Consider the following 13911-nt stretch of genomic DNA (forward strand, 5'->3'; position numbering starts at 1 on the left):
AGGGAGCGCGGCGCGGGGATTGTGCGTCATCGGCGAGCGACGACGGCGCCGCGCCACCATCTTGGGGGGGCGGAAGGGGAAGGTCTGGCTGGTCTGGGAAGGGGTGGCCCCGAGAGGACCCCACGGGGACCTGTGGTCCTGTCAACCCCGAGGGCACCCTGTGGCCCTGTCCCAAGGGGTCCCCGTGGCCCTGTTTCCCCCAAAGTGTCCCCATGGCCCTGTCCCAAGGGGTCCCTGTGGCCCTGTCACCCCCAAAGTGGCCCTGTGACCCTGCCCTGAGGGGTCACCATGGCCCTTTTGTCCCCAGAGTGTCCCCATGGCCCTTCCATCCCCATCACTGGCCCAAAGGATCTGCTTCAGGTCCTGCCATCCCTGAGGGGACCTTGTGGCCCTGTCCCAAAGTGTCCCTGTGGCCCTTTTGTCCCCAAAGTGTCCCCATGGCCCTGCCATTCCCATCGCTGGCCCAAAGGATCCCCATGGCCCTGCTATCTCAATCACTTCCCCAGGTCCCCATGGGTCTGCTCCAGGTCCTGCCATCTCTGAGGGGACCTTGTGGCCCTGTCCCAAAGTGTCCCCGTGGCCCTTTTGTCCCCAAAATGTCCCCAAGGCCCTGTCATCCCTATCCCTGGCCCAAAAGGGCTATGATCGTGTCCCCAAGGGTCCCCATGGCCTTGTCATCTCTGTCACTGCCTGAGGCCCCCATGACTGTGTCCCCAGGAGTCCCCACGGCTCTGCCATCTCTGTCACCTCCCCAGGTACCCGTGGGTCTGCTCCAGGTCCCCGTGGACCTGCCAAACCCATCGCTGCCCCGGAGGGTCCCATAACCGTGTCCTCAGGGGTCCCCATGGCCCTGGCATCCCTGTCACTGCCCCAGGTCCTGGGATGTCCCAGGCAGGCGTAGGGTGCTGGGGACAGGATGGGATTGGGGACAGAGCCCTGCGTGGTGGCAGGACACAAACAAGCACCCTGTGACAGTGACATCAACGCTGTTTATTGCCTGGGGAGGGGACACCCCGCAGGATCGGGATTAAACACCCTTCGGAAAGAACCAGGAGATGGTGGGTCACTGGGCTGCAGGGACACGCTGGGGACATTGGGACAGCCGGTTACACGCTGGTGGCCTGAGCGTCGTCACCGCTCTCGTCCCAACCCCGCGCTGGCATCCGGCGTCCCGTCCTCCCGGGGTGACCCAGGGCTTGAGCGATGGCACCCCGCAGCTCTGCCTGCTCCCTCTCCAGCACCGACAGCCGGTTCTCCTGCGAGGGGACCGCGTCAGCGCCCACCCGGGTCCCTCATGTCACCCGTGGGTGCCCCCACGTCCCAGCTCTTACCAGCTCTCGGCTCTTCTCCTCACTGCTCTTCAGCCTCTCCAGGTCTTTCTTCCTGCTGCCTTCAGCCGCCGTCAACCTAATTGGGTTGGGGATGAGCCGAGACCCTGACCCGGTGGTGGGGCACCCACTGGTGTGGGGCACCCACTGGTTTGGGGCACCCACTCCCCATGCCCACCCCTACCTGGCACCCAAATTGGCCACGCGGGCATTCGCCTCCTCCAGCTGCTGCCGGAGACGCTCGAGCTGCTCTCGGTGCTGCCCCTGCTCCTGCCTCAACCCGCGGTGTTGAACCTCCACCTCGCCCGCCCGCGTCTCCGCCAGCTGTAACTTCTCCCGGTTCTCCGCCACCTCCTTCCGCAGCGCCTCGATCAACCGCCCGTGCTGGCGGGGGACGAGGACACGGGGTGTGAGGAGGGGGTCAGCGGGGCACCCCGCTGAGTTTGGCTGCCACCCACCCCGGCGTTACCTTCTCCAGCGGGCGAATGGCGTAGAGCTCACCCTGTGCCGCCGCCGCCTCCTCCGCGTAGCGCTGCCATGGCACTGTCGATTTGCGCGGCAGCGACGCCGACGAGCGCATCTTCCCACGACCCTACGGCGTCCGTGACACCCATTAATGCCGACGTCTTCCTCGGAGCACCGGCCCCGACATGAGGGTGGAGTGGCCGCTGCTGTGGCTTACCGGGGCGTCATGGGGGATGAGGGACCCCGGGTTCTCCTCGACTGGTGGCTCCGCCACGTGCTCGGTGCTGCTCTGCTTGCGTAGGCGCCGGGCGGCTTTGCTCTGCGCCGGCACGCTCTGGGTGCGTTGGACGTTGCGGCGTTCCCGGCTGGATGGTGGTGACGGTACCGGTGCTGGTGCTGGTTCCGGTTCTGGCCCGTCCTCCCGGCCCCGCACACGGCGGATGCTGATGAGCGACTGGCTCTTGATGAGGGGGCTGTGCTTGCTCAGTTCCCGGGGTGGCACAAAGCCTGGTTTGAAGCTCTCTGCCGAGCTGCGAGGGGAGATGGGGTGGTGGCATGGCTGGATACCGCGGTGGTGCTGGACCCAGGAGGGACCAGAACCATCCTGAACCCAGCCAGGACTGGAGACACCCCTAAACCAGTTGGGATCAGACCCATCTCCCGACCCCAGCCTGGACCTGAAGCACCCCAAAGCCAGCTGGGACCAGAAACATGCCCCAAACCCAACCAGAACCAGAACTGGAACCGTCCTCAAAACCAGCCTTGACCTGAAACACCCCAAACCCAGCCAGAACCAGAGTCACCCCAAACCCAGCTGGGACCAGAAACACCCCCTAAATCCATCTGGGACCAGAAACATCTCCTGGACCCAGCCTGGACCAGAAGTATCCACCAAATCCAGTCCTGACCAGAACCATCCCCTCAGCTGGGACCAGAACCACCCCCTAACCTGGCCACAACCATCTGCTGGACCCATCAGGGACCAAAACCATCCCCTGAACCCAACTGGGACCAGTGACTCCAACCCCATTCTGGACCAGAGTCACTCTAGACCCAACCAAGACCAGAACCATCCCCTGAGCCCAACTGGGACCAGAACCACCCTAAACCCATCCTAGTGTCACCCCTTTACCAAAGCTCCACCTTGTGTCCCTCTGTCCACCCACCGGTACCTTCGCTCCGTGGTGGAGCTGAGACGGACGGAAACAGGAACAGGGGTCCCCTCCTTGATGGCGGTGAGGATGGTGGGCAGGGGCTCCAACTCCTCCTGCGTGGCCTACCAGAAGAAGACAAGGACATTATGGGGACAGTGGGTGGCCTTGGGGTAGGTGCCATCCATGGGGCTTTGGACACCAGCTCTGTGTGGGGAGAAGGAGGTGGCCAGTCTTGCCAGCTACCCTCGGGGACAAATAGGTGTGGCACCTGGTCCAGGCTGGAGAAGATGTCGCAGAGCAGGAGGTGGAGAGTGGCGAGCTCCAGAGCCAGGTCCACGTAGCCGTCGTAGGTGGCCATGTGGACGCTGCTCTCGGGGTTGGCCACGCTCTGCAGGAAGTCTGTCATGGTGCTCCAGTTGTTCTCCAAGAACTCATTCATGAAGCCCATGTAGGCCTCCTTCTCGCCAAACCTGGTGGCCATGATGTCCGGTTACCTGGGGGCCAGGCGATGGCCTGGGCCACCACCATGGTCACAAGCCACCACCATGACCATGGGCCAGGCCACCTCCAGGATCACAGACCAAGTCATTGCAATGTCCCTGCACCATGTCACCACCCTGTCTACAAGCCAGGACACGGGTGGGGACACCGCCATGTTCTTGGATGAAGCCACCCATAGGTCAGGCCACCACAGGTGACACATGAGGCTCTGCTGGGGGGACACATGGAGTGTAGACATTCTCTGCTGCCCCATGGCTGGTTTGTGGTATGTAGGAGATGTCCCTGCTGCCCCACAGTGTTTAAGGGACATCCCTGCTGCTCCATGGTATGTTGGGGAAAACCCTACTACCTCATGGTATGTTGGGGACAACCCTACTGCCCCATAACTGTCCACGGCATGTGCCACACGTACGTGGTGAAGTTGGCCAGGTTCTGGATGACCTTGGCCACAAGGGTGAGGGTACGGGCGGTCGCCTCGCTCGGGTATTCCTGGACGAGGCCGAAGAGGCTGGGGGACATGACAGCGGGGCAGAGGAACCGTAGGAAGAGGGAGGCCGAGACCAGGCGCTGCCCGATGGGCGCCTTGCCCCGCGCCGCGCACTCCTCCTGCCACGCTGCGAAGATCTCGCCCAGCTCTGCTGGGAAGGCGCTGTGGGGAGAGACACCCTGCTGGGTGCTGGGCCAGGTGGGTGGCCCTGGAGCCACCCCAGCAAGCCACTGTGGTGTGCTGGGGGACACGGTGTCCACCATGACTGTGCCAGTCCCCGTGCTTGTCTCTAAGCCCAGGTCCTTCCTGGTGCCCACCCCCACGTCCATCCTAGGGGTGGTGCCCATCCCTGTCCCTAAGGTTGTCCCCAGGTCCTTCCTGATGCCCGTTCCCATGTCCATTCCAGGGGTGGTGCCCATCCCTGTCCTCCATCCCTGTCCCCAAGGTTGTCCCCAGGTTCTTCCTGCTGCCCATCCCCATGCCCATCCCAGGGGTGGTGCCAATCCCCAAACCCCACCCCCATGCCCACCCTGGTGCCAGCTCCTGTCCTCCTGCCCGTTCCCCTTCCTGTCCCCACGCCCATCCCTGTCCCCACGCCCATCTCCACGCCTGTCCCCAGGTCTCCATGGTGCTGGTGCCCACCCCCGTGGCCAACCCCACGCCCACGCAGGGGCTGTCCCTCACTCGCAGGACGCGGCGATGCATTGGAAGGTCTCCTCGCAGACCTGCCGCAGGTTGTTCTGGTTGTCGGAGAGGTCAAGGCTGGCGCATTTGCTGGGATCCACCTCGCAGCTGTCATCTGAGGCGCAGAGCTGGGCCACGGCCTCTCCTGGCCACCAAGGGGCAACCCGTAAGGGGACCAACCAGCCACCACCACGGGCATGGCTGTGACAAGCCTCCACCCATGGATGTTCCGGGGGTGTCCTACATCCCTGTAATGCCCTGCCCATACCCTGCACGCCACAACACCCCAGAGCACCCCACAACACCCTGTAATGTCAATCTCAGGATGTCCCGCACCCCGTAACGCCCCGTGATGTCCCACAAAGACCTGTAATGTTCAGCCGTACCCAGCGTGTCCTGGAGGTACTTGCCCCCCACCAGTTTCATGTACTCGTCGATGGCCTTGGTGGCCAGCGTGTTCTCACGGAAGATCAGTGCCTCACGGTCATCAAAGCGGTCCAGCTCAGCCACCCCGAGGTCGATGAGGAACGACTGCCAGGTGGACATGTTGAAGGGCTCAGTGGGCACCCGTGACCCTGAACTGGCTTGATCAATCCGCCTTGAGAATGGCATTTCCTATCCCACACTATCCCGACCCACACCATCCTGACCCATCCCACCCCATCCCATCCCACCCCATCCCGACCCACCCCATCCCATCCCATCCCACCCCACCCCATCCCATCCCATCCCATCCCATCCCATCCCATCCCATCCCATCCCATCCCACCCCACCCCACCCCATCCCATCCCATCCCATCCCATCCCATCCCAACTCATCCATCCTATCCCAACTCTCCCATCCCATCCCAACTCAACCCAACCCAACTCATCCACCCCATCCCAACGCAACCCAGCTCTCCAGGCACTCCCACCCCATGATGACCATCCCACCCCAACCACCATGCCCACAGCACCCCAGGCAGCACCCATCTTGTCTTCACCCACCCTCCCCACGTCCCCCATGGCCAGCACCCACTTCACCTTGGCCTTCCCAGTGCTCTGCAAGACACGGACCAGAGCACCAGCCAGCTCCTCCTTGTGCCGCACGGCAATGGTGGGCTCCAGACGGGCGCACAGCTCCCGGTAATGGAAGGTGATGAACTCAGCCAACTCCTTGTAGCGTACGATGGGCAGCACCCGCACCTCCCGGTAGCGCCCACGCACCCTCACCGACGGCACCCGCTCGCCTCCCCCGGGACCGCTCAGAGGGTACCAGCGCTCCAAGGGTTGCCGGGCGGCTGCCAGCTCGGCCAAGGGGACAGTGATGGAGGCCACCGGTTGACCGGGGTGGTCATCGCGGCAAAGGGCAAGGGTGAGGGCACGGGCGGGTGGTAGGGCGGCCAACTGGAAGAGTTCACCCCAAAAGAGCTCGCCATCGGAACCGGCCACCTTGGCAGTGGTACGGGCGAAGAGGGTGCCGTCCAGGTGGAGATGACAACGGAGGCGTCGCCGAGGTGGCAAGTCCCGGGCTTCATACACCCACAGGCTCAGCGCCAGCTCCAGCCGCTCGCAGTTGTCCTGTCAGGGTGGGGGCACGTGGGGAGGGGGGGTGAAGGGGACAAGGGGGACGTGCGTGGGTGAATGTGGGGGAGGGTTTGGGGGGGACAGGTTGTGGGGGACAGGGAATTCTGTGGGTGGATGTGGGGATGGAGGGGGAATAGGGACAAGAGGGGACGTGGGGGATGGGGGGGACATGTGGGGATGGAGGGGACATGAAGGGACAGGAGGGGACATGGGGGACAGGGGGGAACATGGAAGGACAGGAGGGGACACGGAGGGACAAGAAGGGACATGGGGAACAGGAGGGGATACAGGGGACAGGGCAGGACACTGGGGACAGGAAGGGACGGGGGGACTGGAGGGGACATTGGGGACTGGGAGGGGACAAGGGATTCAGTGGAGGGACTTGGAGACAGGAGGGGGACAGGGGGAGCAGGAGGGGACATGTGGGACATGAGTGGGCAACCAAGTCCTGAGGGGGACGTGGGTGACAGCCAAACCCACGGTGGGGCAGGAGGGGACACGAGGGGACAACCAAGCCCCCAGGGGACAGGAGGGGACATGGGGAGACAACCAAGCCCTCTGGGGGGACAACAGGACCCAAGGGGACACAGGGCTGTGGGTGTCTGCAGGGTGTGGGGGGGGTCATGCCTCAGTCTCCCCACCCAGTGGGCCTCATCCTGCCCACTGGGGAGCCAGGAGGGCAGCGGGTGGCCCCTTGTATCTGGGTGCTGGGGGTTCCCATCCCCTAGGGGTGACAGGGGTGTCCCATGGGTGTCCCCGCGGTCCCACCTTGTTGGGCTGCACGGTCCGGCGCAGGTTCTCAATCCAGCGGTCACGCTCAGCCAGGGACGTGCACCCAAAGGACCGGCTGCCCTCGCCCGTGATGATCTGGGTGCAGGGAGGGTGTCTGGGTGGGGCACCCTAGGGTGCCTGGAGGGGGTTCTGTGTGCCCAACACCAAGGGCTGTGCTGGGGTGTCCCATTGGGGTGCTCTGTGGGGGTGCCTTGGGTGCCTTTGTAGGGTGCCCTGGGTGCCCCTCCCGGGTGCTCTGAGTGCCCCTTCACGGTTCCTGGGTGCCCTGGGGTACCCTGGGTGCTCCTTTTGGGTGCCTGGTGTGCCCTGGGTGCCTTTTCAGGGTGCTTGGAGGGTTCTGAGTGTCCCTTCAGGGAGCCAGGGGTGCTCTGGGTGCTCTGGGTGCCTCCCCAGGGTGCCTGGGGCATCCTGGGTGCTCCTCCGGGATGCTGTCTATCCAGGGTGCCCTGGAGGCCCTGGGTGCCTGTGCAGGATGTTCTGGGTGCACCAGGTTCCCCTCCAAGGCCCCCGGGGTGCCCTGGGTGCCCCTCCAGGATGCTCTGGGTGGCTATCTAAGGTTCCCTGGGTGCCCTAAGTGCCCCTTCAGGTTGTCTGGGGTCCCTGGGTGCTCTGGGTGCTCCGGGTGCCTTTCCAGGCTGCCTGGGGTGCCGTGGTTGCCCTTCCACGTTGCCCTGGGTCCCTTGGGTTCCCCTTCAGGTTGCCTGAGGTGCCCCTCCAGGGTGCCCTGGGTGCCTCCCCAGGGCACCCTGAGTACCCACACAACCAAAATTACCTGGAAGCAAAACTTCTCGCCCACGATGCTGCCGTGCACGGGCCGGACAATGACATTGTCCCCGGTGAGGTCCAGCTCGGCTGCGCTCGGCGGTGGCAGCAGCGACTCCCGCGAACCGCTCCGGCTGGGGACCCTACAGGGACAGGACTGTCACCGGGGCACCGTTACCAGCACCCATGTCACCCCCTCACCCCCCACCCTCCGCGGTGCCGTACCTCTCTCCATCGGTGACCGTCACCGCCGGCGTCTCGGCTTTGGGGACACCACGACTTTTCCGCTCTCGGAGCCTCTTCCACAACAACCCCTGGATGGTGTAAGGAGACGGCTGCCCTGTCACCCATGGGTGGGGCTGAGCACCCTGGGGTGGGGGGCTGGGATCGGGGTGGGGGGGTGCCCACCTTGACATTGCTGAACTGGGAGGTGGGGGAAGGCTCGTTCTCGGTGCTTCTCCCGGCACCCCGGGAGTTCCTCTCATCCGCAGCCGGGTCTGAGGGGCACCCAGCATCAGGACCCCTCCTTTACCAGCACCCTGAGCACCCCAACACCATGCCAGCGTTTAGGGGGGGCAGGACACACCCACACCCCCCAAACCCCCTTGGGAAACATCAACCAAAGCTGGAGGAAGGACCCAGGTGCCTGGTGCTGGGTGCCGAATCCTGCCGGCGCCTCACCGTATCCGTAGCCCTGAGGTGCCACGAAGCTTTGGGTGCTAAAAATGGGTGCTCATGGGTGCAAGGGAGAAGGGGGCAGGGGGATTTATCCTGCTGCCCCAGCGCCGGTGCCCAGCCCTGCCGTTGCGATGCCAAGCACCCATCCAGGACGGTCCCCACCCCGGTGCCATGTGGGTGCTGGTCCTGGTGCCAGGCGGGTGCTGGGAGAGGAACTCACCTCCCTGGGCGGTGCAGAGCAGCCAGCGGCGAGGCCCCATGGCTGGCGGCGATGCCGTGCGCCCGCGCTGGCGGGGGGCGCGGGGAGGAAACCGAAAATGTTTTATCGCTTGGATCAGCCGACGCAGCAACGTGGAGGAAGCGGTGACAGCTTGCACCCAGCGCTTCCTCCATGCGCCTGGCTCGGCGTGGGGCTTGGCGTGGGGCACGGCGTGGGGCATGGCACGAAGCATGGTGTGGGGCGTGGGGCATGGCACGGGGCACGCATGGGACATAGAGCGTGGGGCATGGCACGAAACATGGCCTGGGGTGCAGGGCATAGCGTGTGGCACGGCGTGGGGCACAGCATGAAGCATGGTGTGGGGTGCAGGGTATGGTGTGGGGCACGGCGTGGGGCACAGAGCATGGGGCATGGTGTGGGGCATGGCATGAAGCATGGTGTGGGGCGTGGGGCATGGCACGGGGCACAGCCATGTGCTGCACGGAGTGATGCGTGACATGACGTGATGCGCGGTGTGTGGGGCACGGTGTGGGGCATGGTGTGGTGTGTGGCACGGGGCACGGCATGGGCCACGGCACTGGACACGACATGGTGTGACACAAGGCTTAGCACGGGGCACAGCACCGGGCACGGCTTGCTGCGTGGCACGGTGCGCAAGATGGGCACGGCACAAAATCTGGCATCCGGCGTGGCATGGGCCCAACGTAGGGCGTGGCACAGGGTGTGGCATGGGGCATGGCTGGGGAGAGCGGCACAGGGCACGGCCACAACGCGTGGCGTGGTGCAAGGCGCATGGCATGATGCGTGGCACAGGGCATGGCCACAACACATGGCACAGCGTGCAGTGGAAGGTGCATGACCACACGGTGCATGGCACGATGCGTGGCAAAGGGCACGGCCACAACACGTGGCACAGCGCGCGGTGCAAGGTGCATGACCACACGGTGCATGGCACCATGCGTGGCACAGGGCACGGCCACGACGCGTGGCGCAGTGCAAGGCACGTGGCACGATATGTGGCACAGGGCACGGCCACAACACATGGCACAGTGCGCGGTGTTGCATGGCACGATGCGCGGCACAGGGCGTGGCCATGACGCTTGGCATGGTGCAAGGCGCATGACCACACGGTGCGTGGCACAATACACGACAAAGGGCACGGCCACAACACGTGGCACGGTGCAAGGTGCATGGCACGATGCGCGGTACAGGGCACAGCCACAACGTGTGGCCCAGCGCCGATGTGTGACGCATGCCCAGACGGTGCACAGCGTGGTGCGTGGCATGGCACGTGGCCCAAGGGGCTCCATGCACCGGAGCCACACACGCACGTGGCTCACACCGGCTTGTGCCAAACCCCCGTGGCACCGGCGCGTGCCGGCGCGGGGCGAGCGAGCTCACCGGGGTCCCTCCTGCCGCCCGCTGGGTGCAGGTTGGTGTTCTCGGAGATGGAGCTCCCCGTCCGGTTCCTGCTCCTGCCCGAGGCCTGGTGACACAGAGGGGTCAGGCACCGTCACCCCCAGCACCCACTGGTGCACCCCGTCACCCAGGGGACACGAGGGGACTCCTGTCCCCGTGTCCTCACCTCCTCATCCCTGCCCACGTGGACCAGGTGTCCATCCACCAAGGAGAAGTTGGAGACATCCCACACCGGGGCGTCGGGTGCTGGAGCCAGCGGCATCGATGACACCCCATGGGTGCTCGCTGGGGGTGCAGAGCAGGGTGTCAGGGAGATGCTGGGTGCTCACTGTGTCCCTGTCACCCATGGGCAGCGTGGCAGTGCCAGGGGACATGTGGCTGTGGCTGTGCCACCGTAGGTGTGACAATACCAGGGCACATGGGGCCATGGCCATGGTAGGGTTGGGGTGATGGTGCCAGGGGACATATGGCCATGGCCACCATGGGTGTGGTGATGCTAGGGGACACGTGGCCATGGAGGTGCCACCATGAGTGTGACAATGCCAGGGGACACATGGCCATGGCCATGGCCACCATGAATGTGGCCATGACAGGGGACGTATGGCCATGGAGGTGCCACCATGGGTATGGGGATGCTGGGGGACACGTGGCCATGGAGGTGCCACCATCAGCATGACAATGCCAGAGGACACATGGCCATGGCCATCATGGGTGCGGTGATGCTGGGGGACACGTGGCCATGGACATGCCACCATGAGCGCGGCCGGGCCAAGGGACATATGGCCATGGAGGTGCCACCATGAGTGTGACAATGCTAGGGGACACATGGCCATGGCCATCATGGGTGCAGTGATGCTGGGGGACACGTGACCATGGAGGTGCCACCATGAATGTGGCCATGCCAGGGGACATATGGCCATGGCTGTGCCACGGTTGGGGTGACAATGCTGGGGGACATGTGGCTGTGCCACCAGCAGTGTGGCAATGCCAGGCCATGCTTGGCCGCGGCCATGCCATGGCAGGGACAAACTCAGGTGCCCTGCCCGCACTGTGGGTGGCCCTGCCCACGCCGTGGGTGGCCCTGCCCGCACTGGTGGTGGCCCTGCCCACGCTGTGCGTGGCCCTGCCGGAGCCAAGCTGGTTTTGCCAGATCTGGGTGCCGCAGGGGCTGGCATGGCTCCACATGCTGCCACCGAGCCCAAACGGGGTCCAGGGCCACGCAGGGCTGGGAGTGGCCCTGAGGCCAGGTGGGGCCCAGCCATCCTGCACCCATGGGTGCCCCTCCAACCCTGGAGGGCACCTGCAAGCAGGAGCTCACCACCACCAGCAGAGCCTGGACACATCCTGCACCCCTCTGTGTCCCCCACTGTCACCCACCCGTTACCCATCACCCACCACCTCCCAGACCCCAGAGCTCACCATCACCCCCAACCCATCACCCATCATCACCCATCACCCTGAGTGCATCACCCATCATCATCACCCCCCACCCATCGCCACCCAACCCATCAACCATCATCACCCACCCCCCATCACCCCCAACCCGTCACCCTGAATCCATCACCCATCATCATCACCCCCCACCTGTCACCCCCAACTCATCACCCACCACCCACCATCCATCACCCCCCAACCCACCACCCATCACCCACTGCATCCCAGATCATCACCCATTTCCACTGCCCCAAACCCATCACCCATCACCCTGAGTCCATCACCCATCATCACCACCCCCCGCCCATCACCCCCAACCCTTCACCCATCACCATCACCCTCAGTCCATCACCCATCATCATCACCCCTCACCCATCACCCCCAACCCTTCACCCATCACCATCACCCTGAGTCCATCACCCATCATCATCACCCCTCACCCATCACCCCCAACCCATCACCCACCACCCCCAACCCATCCCCAATGACCCCGCCCCATCCCATCCTCCACCCCCAGCACCCTGACCCCCACCCTCCCCCTCACCCGCCCCTACCTGGAACCACCTCCTGGACCACCTGCTCGGCCCTGGCACCGCTCTCCACGTGACCCTTCCTCTTGGCCATGGAGCGCAGGTACTTCTGGAGGGTGGCCCTGCCCCCCTCGGGTCCCCGTGGCTCCCGGGTGCCCTTGGAAGGCGCTGAAAAAGCCCGTTGGAAGAGGGACCTCCGGGTGCTGGCCTTGGGTGCCCCCACGCTCGTGACGTCGGCGCCATCAGACTCGGGTTGGCTGTAGGAACGTTTCCATCCCTGCAACCGCGTCCAACGCCGGCTGCCGGGGGACCCCGTGCCACGCTCGGCTTCCCGGTCACCCATGGGTGCTGTCGTTCGCCATTTGTAGGTTTTCAGGAGAGTTGGTGGCTCTGGGGGTTTCTCTACCTCCATCTGCGGGATGGGTGGGGCCACGTTAAGCCATGGGGTGACATGAGGATCCAGGGGTGGGGCACCCTTGTCTGGGCATCTGGGATCCCCACCCGCTCACCCCGATTTGGGTGCCCCATGCAAGTATCCCTGTTGGGGGCACCCCCACCCAGGCACCCCTACCCAGGCACCTCTGGGTGCCCCTTTATGCATGTCACTATCCAGGCACCCATGACCAGGAACCCTACGTGGGCACCCTGATATGGGCACCCCCACCCAGGGCACCCCTACCCGGGTGCTCTTCTCTAGAGCACCCTAATCCAGGCACCCTTATTTGGGGTGCCCCTGACCACCGAGGGGTCCCCATCTTGTGGGTACCTGTGGCCCCAGGGTGCCCCTGCCCACGGAGGGTTCCTCATTTTGTGGGTGCCCACATCCCTGGGGTGCCCCTGCCCACCGACAGGTCCTCGTGTTGTGGGTGCTCGTGTCCCCAGGGTGCCACTGCCCATGGTGGGGTCTCCATTTTGTGGTTGCGCATGTCCCTGGGGTGCCCCTGCTCACCAAGGGCTCCCGATTTTGTGGGTGCTCGTGTCCCCAGGGTGCCCCTGCCCACCGAGGGGTCCCCATTTTGTGGGTGCTTCTGAGCCCAGGGTGCCCCTGCCCAAGGTGGGGCTCCGCCACCCAGTGGGTGCCCACGCCAGCCCTCGCCCCCAGCAGCACCCATCCCTGCCAGGGTGTGGTGGCACCGGAGGCGCGGCAGCATCAGCCTTCGGGGCCACCGGGGTGCGGTGACACCCAGCACACGGTGACACCCGGGCAGGTGGCTGCCACCACCTCGGCCCCGAGCGCGGGCGGGTGCCGGATGCTTCCGTCGCTGCCACGGCCGCGTTTCCCCTCGCGCCGCCACGGCATTTCCTCCCGCCACCTGCACCCCGTGCACAGCCCAGGCCCCGGGGACCCCCCCGCCAGCACCCCCGGGTGCCCATGGGGGTGCAGATCAGGGTGGGGGTGGAGGGGGGTTGGTTGCACCATGGGACCTCCTCACTGTGGCACCCCCCAATGTGGAAGTGAGCTGTGGGTGCCCGTGGCTTCGGCACTCACCAATCTAGGGGTGCCAGCACCCTGGAGCTGGCTGAGGTCCCCAAACCCTGAGGGGGGGGGGGGTGCACCATCATTTTTGGGGTCCCTGCCCCAACTTGCAGCACCCTGCAGCACCCCATCACCCCTACCCGCCCCCTGCAGCACCCCTTACTCCACAGGGTGCTGCTCTACCCTGCCCTAGCACCCCTCATCCCCTGTGCACCCCCAAGGCCAGAGCATCACCCCAGGGTGCCACCCCCCCGCCCTGTGTGCGTGTGGGTCCCCCCCCCCCCCCGTCCCCATGGTACCTCGGCTTCTCTCTGCCTGCTCCGGCACCCGGGACTCGGCTGCCCCGGTTCCTGTAGTGGCTTCCCCATGTGACCAAGCAGGAGTTTCAGTCACACCCTCACCTCCGCCTCTGCC

At 65.1% G+C, this 13911-nt stretch overlaps 1 protein-coding gene across 4 annotated transcripts; it reads right to left on the reverse strand.

Annotated features, from left to right (window-relative positions):
- Positions 1–969: 969 nt before the first annotated feature.
- On the reverse strand, positions 970–13851 carry RASAL3 (RAS protein activator like 3). Of its 4 annotated transcripts, none has more exons than XM_074810730.1 (19): positions 13797–13851; positions 12045–12432; positions 10223–10341; positions 10039–10123; positions 8148–8236; positions 7965–8053; positions 7750–7882; positions 6954–7052; positions 5643–6179; positions 5006–5150; positions 4620–4764; positions 3861–4097; positions 3216–3417; positions 2966–3069; positions 2011–2323; positions 1798–1920; positions 1513–1712; positions 1332–1407; positions 970–1256 (listed from the first exon to the last, which is right to left on the reverse strand). In XM_074810730.1, the coding sequence occupies exons 2-19, from the start codon at positions 12430–12432 to the stop codon at positions 1107–1109; spliced, it is 3234 nt and encodes a 1077-aa protein (XP_074666831.1). In that variant the 5' UTR covers positions 13797–13851; the 3' UTR covers positions 970–1106. The 4 variants fall into 4 exon arrangements, with proteins under 4 accessions (XP_074666831.1, XP_074666829.1, XP_074666828.1 ...); XM_074810728.1 differs by having other exon boundaries at positions 2960–3069; XM_074810727.1 differs by lacking the exons at positions 10039–10123; positions 10223–10341; positions 12045–12432; positions 13797–13851 and adding an exon at positions 8638–9977.
- Between the last annotated feature and the right edge of the window lie 60 nt (positions 13852–13911).

The sequence above is a fragment of the Strix aluco genome, chromosome 38 (genome assembly GCF_031877795.1).
Source record: "Strix aluco isolate bStrAlu1 chromosome 38, bStrAlu1.hap1, whole genome shotgun sequence".
NCBI classification, from domain to species: Eukaryota; Metazoa; Chordata; class Aves; order Strigiformes; family Strigidae; genus Strix; species Strix aluco.